The sequence below is a fragment of the Phyllopteryx taeniolatus genome, chromosome 21 (genome assembly GCF_024500385.1).
Source record: "Phyllopteryx taeniolatus isolate TA_2022b chromosome 21, UOR_Ptae_1.2, whole genome shotgun sequence".
Lineage (NCBI taxonomy): Eukaryota > Metazoa > Chordata > Actinopteri > Syngnathiformes > Syngnathidae > Phyllopteryx > Phyllopteryx taeniolatus.
This window is the reverse complement of record NC_084522.1, coordinates 2,670,001-2,684,904: the sequence shown is the minus strand read 5'-3', so window position 1 is coordinate 2,684,904 and position 14,904 is coordinate 2,670,001. Positions and strand designations below refer to the sequence as shown.

At 42.5% G+C, this 14,904-nt stretch overlaps 2 protein-coding genes across 3 annotated transcripts in view; both read right to left on the bottom strand.

The window, feature by feature from the left end:
- Window positions 1–966: 966 nt before the first annotated feature.
- Window positions 967–10,749, bottom strand: rbm24a (RNA binding motif protein 24a). Its single transcript, XM_061760817.1, has 4 exons — window positions 10,327–10,749; window positions 9,019–9,142; window positions 8,523–8,577; window positions 967–3,593 (listed from the first exon to the last, which is right to left on the bottom strand). The coding sequence occupies exons 1-4, from the start codon at window positions 10,492–10,494 to the stop codon at window positions 3,248–3,250; spliced, it is 693 nt and encodes a 230-aa protein (XP_061616801.1). The 5' UTR covers window positions 10,495–10,749; the 3' UTR covers window positions 967–3,247.
- Window positions 10,750–11,377: 628 nt separating this feature from the next.
- Window positions 11,378–14,904, bottom strand: part of stmnd1 (stathmin domain containing 1) — a 3,647-nt gene continuing 120 nt past the window's right edge. Inside the window, exons 1-5 of one of the 2 annotated variants that reach the window (XM_061759284.1) lie at window positions 14,157–14,904; window positions 12,654–12,935; window positions 12,429–12,551; window positions 11,812–11,913; window positions 11,378–11,744 (exon numbers count right to left, since the gene is read on the bottom strand). The exon at window positions 14,157–14,904 is cut by the window's right edge and continues 120 nt beyond it. In XM_061759284.1, coding sequence (XP_061615268.1) covers window positions 11,646–11,744; window positions 11,812–11,913; window positions 12,429–12,551; window positions 12,654–12,935; window positions 14,157–14,231 — 681 coding nt within the window. In that variant the 5' untranslated portion in view covers window positions 14,232–14,904 and the 3' untranslated portion in view covers window positions 11,378–11,645. Of the gene's footprint in view, window positions 11,914–12,428; window positions 12,552–12,653; window positions 12,936–14,156 lie in introns of both variants that reach the window. The other variant, XM_061759285.1, reaches the window with a different exon arrangement.

Here is a 14,904-nt window from a genome sequence, read left to right as displayed (position 1 = left end):
AAATACTATATTATACTAGATCACCAACATTCAACACCCAAAAACATTAAAAAGACAATAAATGAATATTAGTTTTAACTGATAGCTACTGTAGCTATAGCTAGATTGCTATAAAGTTAGCTAGCTAGATAGCTAATTAGAAAGCTAAAGAGATTTAGCTAAAAAGATATATATAGCTAGATAACTAACCAGTTATAGATATACAGAATTAGAAAGACATATAGATATCGCTCATTATAGTCCATCCATTTTCTGAAGCGCTTATCAGCTAGCTATATAGCTAGCAATATGTGTAGCTAGATAGCTTACTAGTTAAATTGCTATGTTGCTACCTAGCTACTTAGCTTCCTGTCTCACTCTTTCTCACTATACATTTTATATATACACACACATTATATATACGCTACAGCTCTAGCAAGCTAGCTAGCTAAATAGATATATAGCTAGAAATATAGCATCTTACAAACATATAGCTGGACAGACAGCATGAAGTTGGGTGGACACATATATAGCTAGATAGCAATCTAAATTGACAAAAGCGCGATCAAGGTACGAACAGAAAGCTAGTATACAGTTAGCTAGCTAGCTACATAGGGTATATAGCTGTATACAGTATATATCTAGCTAGCTAGATGATAACATAGATAGGCAGGCACCCTTCTCTTGTATGATGTCACCCTAAAGGCCACACCAGTGCATCACCACAGAGACAGACATGACAGAAACACTTCCGTCTCGTTCTCCCCAAACACCACTAATACCATGACTTATTGATTAGTGCTGCATCATTGATACTCTTGTCTTCTTCGTGTGTCCACATCAGTGTGTCACCATGCATGAAGATGACAACTGACGCCCCTCACCTGAGAAATGACCTTCTTCAAAATGGCTGACGGTCGTCTTCAAAATGGTGGCACAAATGTGGCACGTGGGGGGGGAATTTAAAAAAAAAATAATCGAAGAAAATGTTTGAAATATAGAACATTTTATTCAAAATTTTGAGTAAATGTTTTTGTAATATTTATTAACACTTTACATACTTTCATCCAATACAATGAAAAGCTTCCTTAAAATGTTTGCTTTTTTTTTTTATTTGTCTCTTTTCCCTTGTAAGAAATAGTTCAAGTATAAAAAAATTCCCAACATTGTCGGATGAATATGAACCCAAAATAAAAATAAAATAATACGGCACAGCTACGACAACTTTACATTCTAGTGGATAAAGCAGCATTTTAGCTTGTTTTTTGTTTTTATTTTCTGCATGCATTTAAATAAAGTTTCTCAATTAAAAAAAAAAAAACAACATCTAACCGATATCAAGCTAAAAACAAAAGTACAGTGCATTGTATCTTAATTCGCTACGAAATCAATATTTTTTGGTTGAGTATGTTAATATATTATAATAATAATTATTATATTAATACTAAATCTAAATCAATGACTTGTATATATTATATGCCTTGAGATGAGTACACAGTAATAATTATTATTAATACAGTACCGCCACTACTACTCTCAAAAATAAAATAAAAAATAAATATTTTAAATACCAGATGTCTCTTTGTTTTAAATAGCAGTGGAAAAGCACACTGAGGCAGGCGGTTGCCGGGTAGATTTTTGCTGATACTGGAGGGGTTGGTGGGGCTGGTGGGTGGCCCTGTAAACTCAGTCCCCCCACCCGGAAAAAAAAAAAAAAAAGAGACAGGCTCGGCAGGGGGATTAAAATGTGACAGCTCAACAAATGAGCAACAAGTGATGCGTTCCTGTTCCAGAGTGATCCGTCTGTGGAGGGAGGGGGTGTGGGGCCCGGAGAGGGGTCCGGCCTAATGTTGACCCCCCCCGCTCCTCCCAGCCCAGCAGCTGTGGTTATGTCATCGTCTGCTACCTCCATCCATTCCTTGTCATTTTTGTTTTTTTTCTTGTTTTTAGCTTTTGGGTAGGTCAAAAGGGGTGGGCGGCGTTCAACGATAGCCCCCAAATGTCCCGGAATGAGGTCACATTGAAAACAACATTTTTAAATAGCAGTGGAAAGGCACCCTCAGGCAGACGGTTTCCAGGTAAAAATGTTTTAACGCTGACACTGGATGGGTTGGCAGGGTTGGTGGGTGGCCCTGTGAACTTGGTCTCCCCCCAAAAATCAGGGCCTGGCGGTAGGGAAGCCACCCACCCTGGGCCCCTATATAGCCACCCCCCTACCTCCTAGCATCTGTATGCTGCGCAATGTGTTTTTCTTAATGTCTGCAAACTCCATGACTCATAATCTTCACTTGATGCGATTTACTTTGAATAAGTCAAAAGGGCCGGTGGGCGTTCAAAGGTATCCCCCAAATGTCCCGAGAGGGGGTAAATCTGGAAACAGCAAATTTTTTTGTTTAATAATAGTGAAACAGCACATTGGCGCAAACGGTTGCCGGGTAGATTTTTTTTCTAATATTGGAGGGATATGTGGGGCAGATGGGTGGCCCCGTACAACTCTGATGCCCCCATATTGGTATCCAGCAAGGGATTCAAACATTACAACTCGACTAGTAAGTTACAAGTAATGTGTTCCTGTTCCAGACACCCCCCTACCCCACACAGGCCCCCTTTCACATTATAGCCACTGGCCCATCCAACAGAAGCTGTCCCAGGGAGAAACAGCTGTATGCCCACTGAGGCAAGCAGCAGGTAGATTTTTTGCTGATAATGGAGGGTTTGGCGGAGCTCGCGGGTGGCCTTGTAAAGCCGGACACCCCCAAAAAATGGGGCCCGGCAGGGGGATTAAAACTCTCCATACATTCCTATTACAACTTGATCCATCTGGAGGCTCGGGCCGGCAACCCTGCCCCACCCTTTCAATATAGCCCCCACCTTGTTTTTGTCATTGTCTACAAGTCATTTTGACTTGTTTTGCTTTTTCTTTTTTTTTTTAGCTTTGCAAAGGTCAAGAGGAGTGAGGGGTGGCGTTGAAGGATGCCGCCCCTAATGTCCCAAGAGGAGGTCATGCTGAAAACAGCTCAATTTTTTTTCCCTGATCGTACAAAAAAAGAACAACCCTCAGTGTGTGTGACAATAATAAATATACAAAATAAACCCTAAAGTAGAAAAAGACAGCAATAGGACTTTGAAGGCTTAAGTAACAGGGATTAGTTCCTGCATTTCCTCTCTAGAAACAAGCTACTAAAAAAATTATCATATCTGTACGGCGACTTTTTTTTTGTTTGTTTTTGGTTGAAGCACGGCATCCAGAATCCACTTCCTGTTCCTGCTATTGCATGCGGTCGGCTTGCAGCTGCTGAGGCTGGTACTGGCCGAAGGCGGCGGCGGCCGCTGCGGCGGCGGAACCCGGGGCGGCGGCGGCCAGAGGCTGCTGGACCGCGTAGCCGTACCCTGCGGCGGTCACATAGCCGGCGGCGGCGGGGGAGGCGGCGTAGGGATACTGCTCGTACGCAGCCGCCGCTGCCGCGCTGACGGCCGAGTACTGCGCGTAGGCCGCTCCGGTGTAGTCGATGTACGGGGAGGTGGCTGGGGCCGGGGCGGCGGTGGGCTGCATGTGCGGGATCACCACGCTGGGCTGCACGAAGGCCTGAGGGTACACGTAGTGCGCCGGGATGCTGCGGGACAAAACCAGACGGTTATCTTAGCTTGATCGCCACCAGAAGACCGCCACAAAGCCAAGCAGGAAGTGGGCTTGCCAAAAACAGAAACCGAGATCGGGCGGCAAGACACAACCAGAAACAAAAGCTCCTTTCACGCAATCCGTTTTTTTTTTTTACCATGTTGCTGTTGATCAGCAAATTTACCCGCTTCCAAGGTAGTATCAGAGACAGGAGGGCGGCTGTGTGATAGGGGATAGCGGAAAGCCTGTTTCCGTTCTGTAGTAATCAGCAGTAGAGCATGGGCTGGTTTCGCCAGAAAGTTTCTTACTAAAAGCTTAGAAAACCAGCTTTTCGTTAAAAGAAAAGAAGAACAGTGACTTTCACACAAATATTTTTTGCTTTCACCTCAAACTGTAAAACAACAAAAACAAGACTGAGAATATTTTTTTTACATGCCGTTTGTCATTCACTCCATGGACTGTGTCATCAGAATCAGATTCATACTTTTTTTTAACTACCGCTACTCATACTTATCAAAGTTTGTACCATACATATGCATTCTCTGTTTGGGAGTCAGGTACCTAAACTTGTCCGTCTTCCAACTTGTTTGGCGTTTCTCTCCCTCAGAATTGACGTGACACGTCGAGATTCGTCATTCCTAATCTTTATCTTCCACTCTCGAGCTGTGCTGATCTAAAATCCGAAGCTATGCAACGCTGCCATCTTCAGGGATATGTTTGTCATTACAATGTTTTGCAAAGCTGAGTCTCTGGGAGAGACCCTCTTTCAGGGCTACCCGTTGAAAAACGTACTTGACGTATATATACGTCGGTGGCAGTAAACTGTTGGATTCCAGTCACCAAAAATAAACGTCCCGGCTGTGAATGAGTTAATTCCGGCTCTCGTTATAAATCTGACGCAGAAATTGTGCAGGCTCTCTGAATGAAAGAGGTTTGTGTGTAAGTGTATTCTGTGATGCTGAAAAAAACAGGAAGGGGGTGTGAAGTTTAACACCCGACACTTTCTGTCATTACAGTGCCTTTTCCAGAAGTGACTTTCTTCGGGCTTGTGATTGGCTAAAATGGGTGAGTAGTGGCACCTGTTGCTTTGGCATGTGGACTGGGACCTGCGGGTTCACATGATCTGGCGAGGCGAGGGCGAGGGCGGGGGGTGCTGCGGGGGGTTTTAGGTTCAGCTTACAGCGGCGGTGTCCGGGTCCGGGACGCAGATGATGAGCCCCGGCGCAGCATTGTGAAAATGTCAGCGCCACTTTGACAGCTGGACAGTTTTCAAAAAGAGGTTGCGGGGAGGTGGGGCGGCAGGACACGGTCGGGGGGCTCACGGGGGGATGTTTTGATTAAATCAACAACTATGAACAATGAGCACATTCTGCCCTCCAGGACGTAGCCTTATCCCACCCCATCCAAGCCCTATAGGGTCTCCTCACGGACTTCAAAGCCGGAGTGAGGTCACACTGGTTTCACGTTGATTCAACTAGTGAGCGTTAAAACCTCTTTCACGCTGGCTGCCAAAGGCATGGTTTACCAGCTTTTACTCTGATACTACCTCCAAAGGGGGGAAATAGCCATGTTGACTTAGTACCTTCATTTAAGAACAGCAAACACAGGAAAAATACCATCCTATGGCATCAAAGAAACTCAACATTTGTTAAAACCCTTTCAAACTGTCTGGCAAAAAAAACAGGTTTTTCACGGATTTGATGCTGAATGGCAGGACAGAGGCGATTCGCAAATTTCAGCGGTAGAATGACGGTTGTGCGGAAAGGTGGTCAGACAGCCCACCGTCTCTGTCACGGCTTGGATGCTAGCTCAGAGGAGGGTAGATTTCTGCGACGACTTCATACCCCCATTCATGAACAGCGATATTGGATAATCCAGGAAAAAGATGTCTTAACAGTTTTTTTACCCCCCCCACGTCAATGGCCTGTTTAAAAGCGTCGAACAACGGAACGAGCAGGACAAAAGGGTAGCCTCGGATTTTCCATCTTATCGGGTGGAACGGCGGCTGTGTGAAAGGGGATATTGGAAAACTGGGACAGACGACTCAGGTGGTGAATTTAGACTGTGAAGAATAGCCTTACACACTGGCCAGCGTCCCGCCTCCGTTACGGCTCCGATATTCCCACGAAGGCAGAAAATGGCAGGGTCGACTTCGTACCCTCATGAACATCGAACCAAGAAAAATATGGGGAAACAAATGCGGGAGGTCCACCAGTTGACGGCACAGAATTCAAATGAGAACGTAACGAGAAGAGAAGAGGGCGTTGTGTGTTCTCTCATCTAATCGGAGAATCCTCGGGAACGGCATCCCGGCCGTCATGTGACAACATGCGAGCAGCGCTAATGCAACTCAGCAGGCCGCCGTTACGGAACGCCAGAACTCAGACCGTCAACCATCACGCGCTGCGCACTGTACGTACAGTCGTATAGTGTACATGTGTGAGTACTTGACCCCCAAAACTTCAGGGATCGCACAATTTCCTGACGTCTTAAAATGGATTTTGAAGGAATCTCACATCGGCCTGTCTTTTGACGGTCGCCATGGCAACGCAAACTTGTTTTGGGTCAGTTTATGACACATTCAAAGTCCCCTGACATGTGTGAGCTTGTTTTTGCAAGAATTGGGAGCATTTTGTTCAGAAAATATAATCTAATGAGAGGAAATGCATGTATTTTGATGACAAATTATAAATAAAATAATAATAATAAATTAAATTATTTACAGGTAGCTTAAAATATATTTTTTTTATCTGAATCACAAAAATAACTTTTTTTGACAAACTAATGAAAAACCAAAAAAAAAAAATTGAGTTACATGTTTTTTTTTAATTTTAATCCCATTGTAATGCAGCTAAAATCATGTATCTCTCCTTTCTTCCTTTTATCTGAAAGAATAAAGGCTAGAGATGAAAGATAAAATCTACAAAATTCGGATTTACATGTTTTTCTTTTGATTTGATTTTGTTTACACATCAGGATCACAAACATGTCAGGCATGACTTGTTTTGTTGTTGTTGTTGTTGTTGGTTTTTACTCCATATACCTACACATATTGTGATTGTTCTCCTTCTGTGCGTTTCATATTTTAGTTGTTTAACAATTTTTAAAAATATATATGCAAAATTTTGACTTACGTGTTTTTCCGTTGATTTTGTTCGGGGGTTTTTTTTTGTTTTTTGTTTTCTAAATACACATATCGCCACATGTTATGATTTTTCGTCTTCTTTGTACTTCACATTTTTATCATAATTTTTTCAATTGCAGCAACGTGTTTTCCCCATGACATTTGGATCCCATTAACTCTTAATAAATAACCAAAATATTACAAACGGCTCTTAAATAATGACAGTGCACAAATCTGCAACAACTATAATAAAGACACCCCGACCCCTTTACACACACACACACGCGCACACACACACACACACGCACACTGAGCTTCATGCGACTGCAATGTCAGCATTCGGGGCTTTGTGCGACCACAATGGGCGCGCTTGTTTTCGTTAACACCAAGCGCACCATGTGACCCAAAAGCTCCATCCATCCATCGCAGAGAATAAGAATAAGAGAGCGAGTGAGAGTGACACAGAGAGAAAGAGATTTGTTTGCAACTTTTGTGCGCATACAGACACAAAAACACACGCACAACAACATGTCAAAAACACAGGGGGGCAGGGGGGGGGGGGGGGACGACTAATCTGCTAGTAACAACAGGAAGATGCTATTATCACATGCAAAGAGCGCACCGCTCGATGGGGGGGGGGGGGGGGGCTTGTTAACAAAAAGAAATGAAACCACACAGAAAAACACCCCAAAAAACTCCATCAGTCCAACTATTTTCTATCGTTACAATAGAAAAGCACACAAGTTTGAAAGCTAACAACACCACTTCATATAACTCCAAAACAAAAGTACATACATACGGCTAGAATCACCATTTGATTTCTATGCTTTTCAATTAGCCCACAAAGCTTAGCTGTCGGACCAGAGAGAGACACACACACACACACACACACACACACACACAACGTTGAGTCAGACTGGAACTTTCCGTCACTGTCCACTCCACACACACACACACACACGCGCGCGCACACACACACGCACGCTCAAACTGGAAAACCTTCAAGAAGCTGCCTAACGTGCCCAATCACACAAGATTCAAGTGGAATTGTCTGCCATTCTCGCCATTTGGCGGTAAAGCATGGTTTGAAAAATATTCACTTATATAATGAGAGTTATCAAATGTCGATAGTTTATAGTTAGTTACTTGAGCGTATTGTCCAAGAATAATTATCTGAATAAAATGGAACTGTCTGTTGGGAAGTCAAACTGGTTTAAAACAGACTTCAAAATATATATTTGAAAAATAAATGATCATTATTTGCATTAATGTACATTAAAAAAAATATTATTTTTTTTTATGTTGTGTGAGAATAAATTTCTAATTCACATGTTAAACAGTGAGGTAAACACAGAGAAAAAAAACTGCTTTAAAATGCCTTTAAAATGTATAAATGAATACCAATCAATAAAATGTAATAAAATGAGAATTACACGTTTGCTTTTGGAGGTCAAACAGGTTAAAACATGCTTTCAAATATAGAAATAATTATTGTATTATTGATCGTATTTTTTTCAAATGAAATTACAAATATTTAACATGTTTTTTAATTTAAAAAATGCTCTGATTAAAACAATTATTTGACATTCAATCCTGTGGGTGGTAAATACAAAAAATATATATGTAAAAACAAAACGCACAAAAAAACCCACAAATATTTTTCATAAAATGAGATTTTTTTTTTTTTCATCGTATTGTCCAACAATGATTTGGGGAAATGCAAAACTTGAATTTCTAGCGCCCGGTAATGGCTTTTTTTTTTTTCAACCTGCATTCACACGTGTCTCAGCCATGACTTACCCATAAGGCCTTTGGATGAACGCGGGGTGAATTTGGGGGACGCCAAAGGTAAAACCTGCAAAATTGAAACAATGACAAACGAATAAATTACAACCCAGGGGTGTTTCAAAGGTGTGTTTTGTTGGAAAGTGCATCCAAAAAAAAAAAAAGAAGAATATAATTATGGATAAGAAAGCATGACTGTATTTACAGTACCACTCTGCTGGAGCCAGCATTAGCGTCAGCAAAACAATCTTACGCATGAAACCGAGGAGAGTTCAAATATTGACTTAATGTCTTGTTTTGCCTAAAGACACATACAGATAAATAAAACAATAGCAGAACTTAGAACAGAGTTAAAACAGTCAATGGGTAAAATGTGCCTTTATGGTGTTGTTAAGGTGTGGTTTGCATAAATAACCCCAAATGAATAAATAAATAAGTGTTAAGACGCATACAGTAACCCTGCTGGAGCCAGCAAAACAATGTTACACCTGAAACCGACGTGGGTTCCCACCTGGCTGCATGACTCGAGGCTTGGCCCCCAGGTAGGCCAGGTTGACGTTGGCCTTCCTGCCGTCGATGATGGGGTTGGGGTCCTTGCAGGCCCGGTCCGCGGCCGAGCGGTCCGCCATGGTCACCTGGCGGTCGGGGAATCGGGGGGAGGAGGAAGACGGCCGAGTGAGAGCGTTGTTTACGACTCGCCGGGCTTCGGTTGTCGGGGGAGACGGTACTGCCCGCGCAAAAGCCGGCAATTCGGCTATTTTGGAGTTAGCAGGGCGAATTTGAGGATTAATGGCAAGGGAACGTGCCAAACATTCCTCGGAACGCCTACTGAACAATGCGGACGGGCGCAACACTGGCCGATCTGAGTACAGTATGTCGTGTTGTCCGTGTTTATTCCATCAGTTTGCCCTCTAGTGCTACATTTAGCATGTGCTAGCTAGCTGTGCAACAATGACAATGTACACTATGCAAACTACATTAGTTGTTTTTTTTTTTAATTTTTTTTATTAACTTTAACATAGCTTGCCAGCATTGTTTTCTTAATATGTATTTGTTTGTGTTCAAATTTTGCTCTGTGATGCTGTAAAATGGCAATTCATATTTTTATTTTTTTTATTTTAATGTACAATGACCTCTTCTAAGGAGAAATATTGATTTTCTTTAAATACTAAAACTCACAAGAGCAAGTAAATGTTTCCCATGTCAACTTTTAGAAAAAAATGAAATCACAAAATTTCAGCTGCCTGCTTTTCATTGGACATAAACATGTTATGACCTCTGCCAAGGAAGAATACCGTATACATTTTCCAAATTATTGTGTTGTTATCTTCTGTCCAATGGAATCCAGGTATCTTCAACATTCTGCGATTGTTTTTCATTATTTTTTTTCTTTCAAAAACTAAACTAAAACTAAAAGATAAAAAGAAAAATTGTTGATGTAGATTTTCATAGGATATTTTATATCATCATGTATCTCCAAGCTTTGTAATGATAAAAAAAAAAAAAAAAAAGATCGGTGTTGTTTTTATTATTTAAAAAAACACATTTTATTACATTATATTTCTTCTCAAAATGGAGATACACGTTTTTCATTGGACACTCTCATCAAGTCTTTTGTGTTATGATGAAATGTGTTTGTTGTTTGATGTCTGGTGAGAAAAGGCGTTTGGAATTTGTAGCTATTTGATGATCATCTCCTGAGCACGCAAGCAACAATTGGAGGTCATTTCCCCTCAAGAATCTTTGATCTGCACCTTGACACATTTTTTTTTTAAATGAGCATTAAATGATTATGATTATTTGGGGGCAGGGTACTCACAAATCCATATCCCCGAGACTTGCCGGTCTGCCTGTCGGTGATGACCACCGCCTCCTCGATCTCGCCGAACACCTCAAAGTACTTCCTGAGACTGGAGTCGGTGGTGTGGTAGGGCAACCCCCCGACGAAGATCTTAGTGTAGGTGGTGTCCTTTTGCGTGGTGTGCATCGTTAATTAAAAAAAAAACAAAAAAAAAAACAAAGGATTGATAATAATAATTAAAAAAAAAAAAAAAAAGTTAGTGCAAAGTGTCTTTAGTGTTTGGTGGAAGAGGGAGGAGGAGGAGAAGGATGTTCCAGCCTGGAGGTAGACGAACGTGGTGGTCAGGGGGCTTCTGCATCAGCATGAGGGATCTTCTTCTTCCTTCTCTTCTTCTTGTTGCTGGTGCCTCTTCTGCTGGTCCAAAGTGAAGGCTCGCACATGTACAGGGAGCCCATTCCTAAAAAAAAAAAAAAAAAAAAAAAAAAAGTTCAGCCCACAACTCCTCCTCTGGGTCAGCCCACAAACAAGCTGAGCAAGCGTGTACTGTCGCTTTAAGGCGGGTGTGTGTGTGTGTGTGTGTGTGTGTGTGTGTGCGTGTGTGTGTGGGGTGAACAGATGCAACAATACGCTCTTGGAATATAGACATGATAACAAACATTATCTTTGTATTGTATTTTGTCATGAATGAATATGAAATGGTCCCCACAAACTTCTCTGTGGGGTTGCTATGAGGAAACATCAGCGACATCTTGTGTCACACTCAACAAACGGCATGCTAACATCTTGCGAGATGTCAGCAGATCTCGCGTGGTTTTGGCTGATGCGAATAACGCCGCGCCCAGCCTAGGTGACGTCATTATTGGAAAAAAAAAAAAACGACTATGACGGATGTGTTTTGCAGTTGTCACTCACCAAAAAACGAAACAAAAAGCAATCAAATTTAAAGGAAACAACAATTAAATAAAATAAGCCAAAAACAAATCAATTTTACAAATGAGAGGAAATTAAGAAGAAATCAAAACAAAGACAAAAAAATTAAATGAAATAGAATTTTATTAAATAAGCAGCAGACAAAGGAACATTTCAAATGCTTACAGTACAAAGCAAACAAAATCATTCTAAAATGTGGGAAAAATGTCTTTCCAGTCTAACTGACGGTTTTAAAGGGCGTCAAGTGCAACTAATAATTTGAAAAATTATTTTAATTAAAAAATAGATAATTTCATAATACATCATGTTTAAAAAAAACCAACTAATTAAATCAAAAAGACAAAATGAATACAAAAATAAATTTGAGTTGTAGGAGGAATAACTTTGGCGTCCTCACCTGCTCTCATTCATGAAAAAAAAATCTCCTTGTCGCCTCCTCGCCGGAAGCCGGCGTCACTCTCCAGCGCCCCCAAAGACGGGAGGAGCTCAGCCTCCATCAGGGCCGACTCCTCGTCGTCTCTCGCCCTCTCTCCCGCCTCAGGGCGCAGCCGCGCCGCTCGCGCTGCGGCGGACGCCCTCGACGTCGGGAGGCGAACGCGGAGGGACGAAGGCGGCGGCTCGGCGGACGCGGGCCGACTTGCTCCTCAAACGTGCCGTCAGCTCGTCTTCGCGCGACTGAAAGAAGACGGGTAGACGAATTTACAAAATCGAAGGTTGGGAACTGACGGTGGCTATAAAAAGTCTACACACCCCTGTTCAAAATCTAGGTTTTTGTGATTAAATGAGACCAAGATAAATAATTGCATTACTTTTTGCACTGTTAATGTGACCTCTAACCTTTACAACTCCATTGAAAAAATAAATCATTTAGAGAGGGGAAGGAAAAAACAAACAAACGACTGAGGTAATGTGGTTGCACAAGTGTGCACACCCTCATACTGGGGGTGTGGCTGTGTTCTGTTCAGAATAAATCAATCTAATTTTAAACTCACAAATGAGAGTAAGCACACTGCCACCATTTAAAATATCTGTGATTGACCCCAGATAAAGTTCAGATGTTCTAGTAAGATTTTCCCAACATTTTTTTTTTATATATATTTTTTTTTTGCTTTCTATCAACGGCCTGAAAATTTAGTGCCAACACAAACTGCTATTAGGAACTGTGAGGAGGTCAAGTGACGGCACGGAACCTTGCGCCTCTCGTCAGCGAGCCGCATCTTCTCCTCCATCTCCTCCTTGCTGGGTAGACGTTTGACCTTGAGGGACTCCAGTCTGGCGGGGGGCCGGCGTCTGATGCCCTCGCTGTCATCCAGCTAACAAACACACACACCCACGCACACAAAAATGATGTACTGGAAAACTAAAGCAAACCTATCTGCCATATGCAGTGGGGCACTGCCCCCATGTATACCCACCATGATGGTGTAGGCCCGCCCGGTGGTCGTCTCCCGGCTGGGGCTCGCCGGGATGATCCCCTCGTTCTGCAGCTCCTGCAGGATATCGCTGGATGTGGGAGGATCTCGCATCGGGACCTCCCGCCCAAGTAAGCCGGGCGGCTTCACGGGCACCTCACCGGGGAACGCGTCTACGGGTAACACCTCGGCGTTCTGCACCACCGGCGCCATCACCACGCCACTGTCCTCCGTCACCTTGGACACGGCCGAGTCGCCGCGGCCGCATTTGCCTTCTATGTCGCCCTGGCGACACAGTACAGTCAACCTTTACCTACTTACAATTTCTTCGGGAGAATATAGCTAAAACTATTGGCAGAAAAATGCAAAAGTGCTCTGTTTGTATGTGTTGCTGCTCCACGGGTGTTAAGTAGCAGTCGTTTGAACGTTTAGAATTACCGTAACATCTACGCTAAGTTCTGCTAGCCTGTCCGTAGCCTTAACATTAAGCTAGCAGACTTTCATGAGACAAAATGATGTGGTTCGGATGAACATTTTGGTGTATAAATAACGTTGAATTCTTTTGTGTTTTGGTGTCAGTTTTACAGTACCATTTCAACTGGGAATGACAAACAGATGACACGAGCGTTGCCTCTTGTAGAATTGTGTGAGAGTCTTCTTTTCATGTCCTCAAAGTGATGCTATTCGACACGAGCGTGTGAACAGGTGCTAAGGAATACTTTAAAAAGTGTGTTTGGTCGAGTTTAAGTGCGGGTTCACGGTAGTACAAATAATGCATCTTTGGTCATCTATTCCAGGGATTGTCAAAAGTGCGGCACGTGTACCATGAAGTGGTACGCTGACTCCCTCTAGTGATACGCAAATCAATCACTGCCTAAGTACAGTTCAGTCAAATTTGATTTAAGCTCAATGTTAGTAGAATTTTTATTGAATATATATGTGCTATACATTTTGAATCATTAATGGGGTGCACTTATCAGGGGAAAAAAATGTCCCCCTTACATTTAAAAGCGGTGCTTAATTTCAAATGTGACAGCGGCTTATGATAATATTAAAAATACTTTTAGGGAGTAAGACGTCGACTTGGTCAGTGTATTTGAATGTTGGTCATGACGGTGCCGATTTGAGAGCCAGCCATCTTTTCACGAGGTACTTGGTGGAAAAAAGTTTGAGAACCACTCATCTATGCCAACGACTTTTAGTGACAGGCAGACAAAATAAAGATGGCAGAAGGTGCAATTTCGTGTTGCCATTCACACAACACAATGATAGCGTCGTGTTCACCTAGATTTCACACTAAGTCCATTTGTGAGTAAATTAAGTATATATACTTTTTGTGACATTTTTGGTTCCGTGGTATGCAGTGAGTTTTTTTTTTTTTTTTTAAATGCAAAATATGTGTCCTACCTCAAAGAAAGGTGGGAAACACTGGTCTATTTTGTACTTTTCGAGTTATTTTCTTAGTGTTATCATGAAGTGCAAGTGTGGGGGGGGGGGATAAGTTACCTCCACACTTTTTCCAACCTCGTCTGTGGGTCGTATAGGGTGGACCACCGCGGTCGTGGAGCTGCCACATCCCATACTATCCGCCTCAGACGTCCATGGAAGTAAGACAAGTTTGCTTTTGTGCGCGTTCACGGCGACATTCCAAAAACGCAGACCCCTCGCAGAGTTTGGATTTTAGCGTTGCTAAGACCGGTTGCTACAATAAATCTGACCCGCTTCAATGGGAGCCACCACGGGCCAAGTCACACGGCCCGTCTACCGTTACAGATCACAAGGGGTAACCGCATCACTGCGGTTAAATTAAAAAAAAAAAAAGAAAAAAAAAAGTTCACCGTTACAGGTGTCTGGATGACACGGGTACCAGGAAGTAGCCGCACCCAACCAGGAACAACCGCCCGAATTGCAGGTTTTGGGGAACCGCAACATCGACGTGTAAGAGTTGCTTCAAATAATAATAATCAAAAAAGGGGGAAATGAGTTACTTAACCGAGCACATTGCTACTTAGCGTTTTATCAGCGCTGTAACAAGCAACTCTTCAGAGTGCGTCCACGAGGCCGCCATATTGGAAGGGGTCGGTCCAAACGAAGGACGAGCAGTGCCCAATTAATTGCCTATTCGAATGAGTCTTTGGAATATATTAGCCAATTGATTTTTCTTTGATTCCAACAAGCTATTGCAACTAACCATACATTGGACAGAAGCTGCGCTCCCAAATCAAAAAGTTTCCGAATTCGTTGTTTCAACTAA

Coding starts and splice junctions, on each gene's coding strand:
- rbm24a (XM_061760817.1), bottom strand. CDS start 10,494: ATGCACACCACGCAAAAGGACACCACCTACACTAAGATCTTCGTCGGG. Junction 9,143..10,326: donor AGTCTCGGGGATATGGATTT/GTGAGTACCCTG, acceptor CCCGACCGCCAG/GTGACCATGGCGGACCGCTC. Junction 3,594..8,522: donor TTCATCCAAAGGCCTTATGG/GTAAGTCATGGC, acceptor TTTGTCCCGCAG/CATCCCGGCGCACTACGTGT.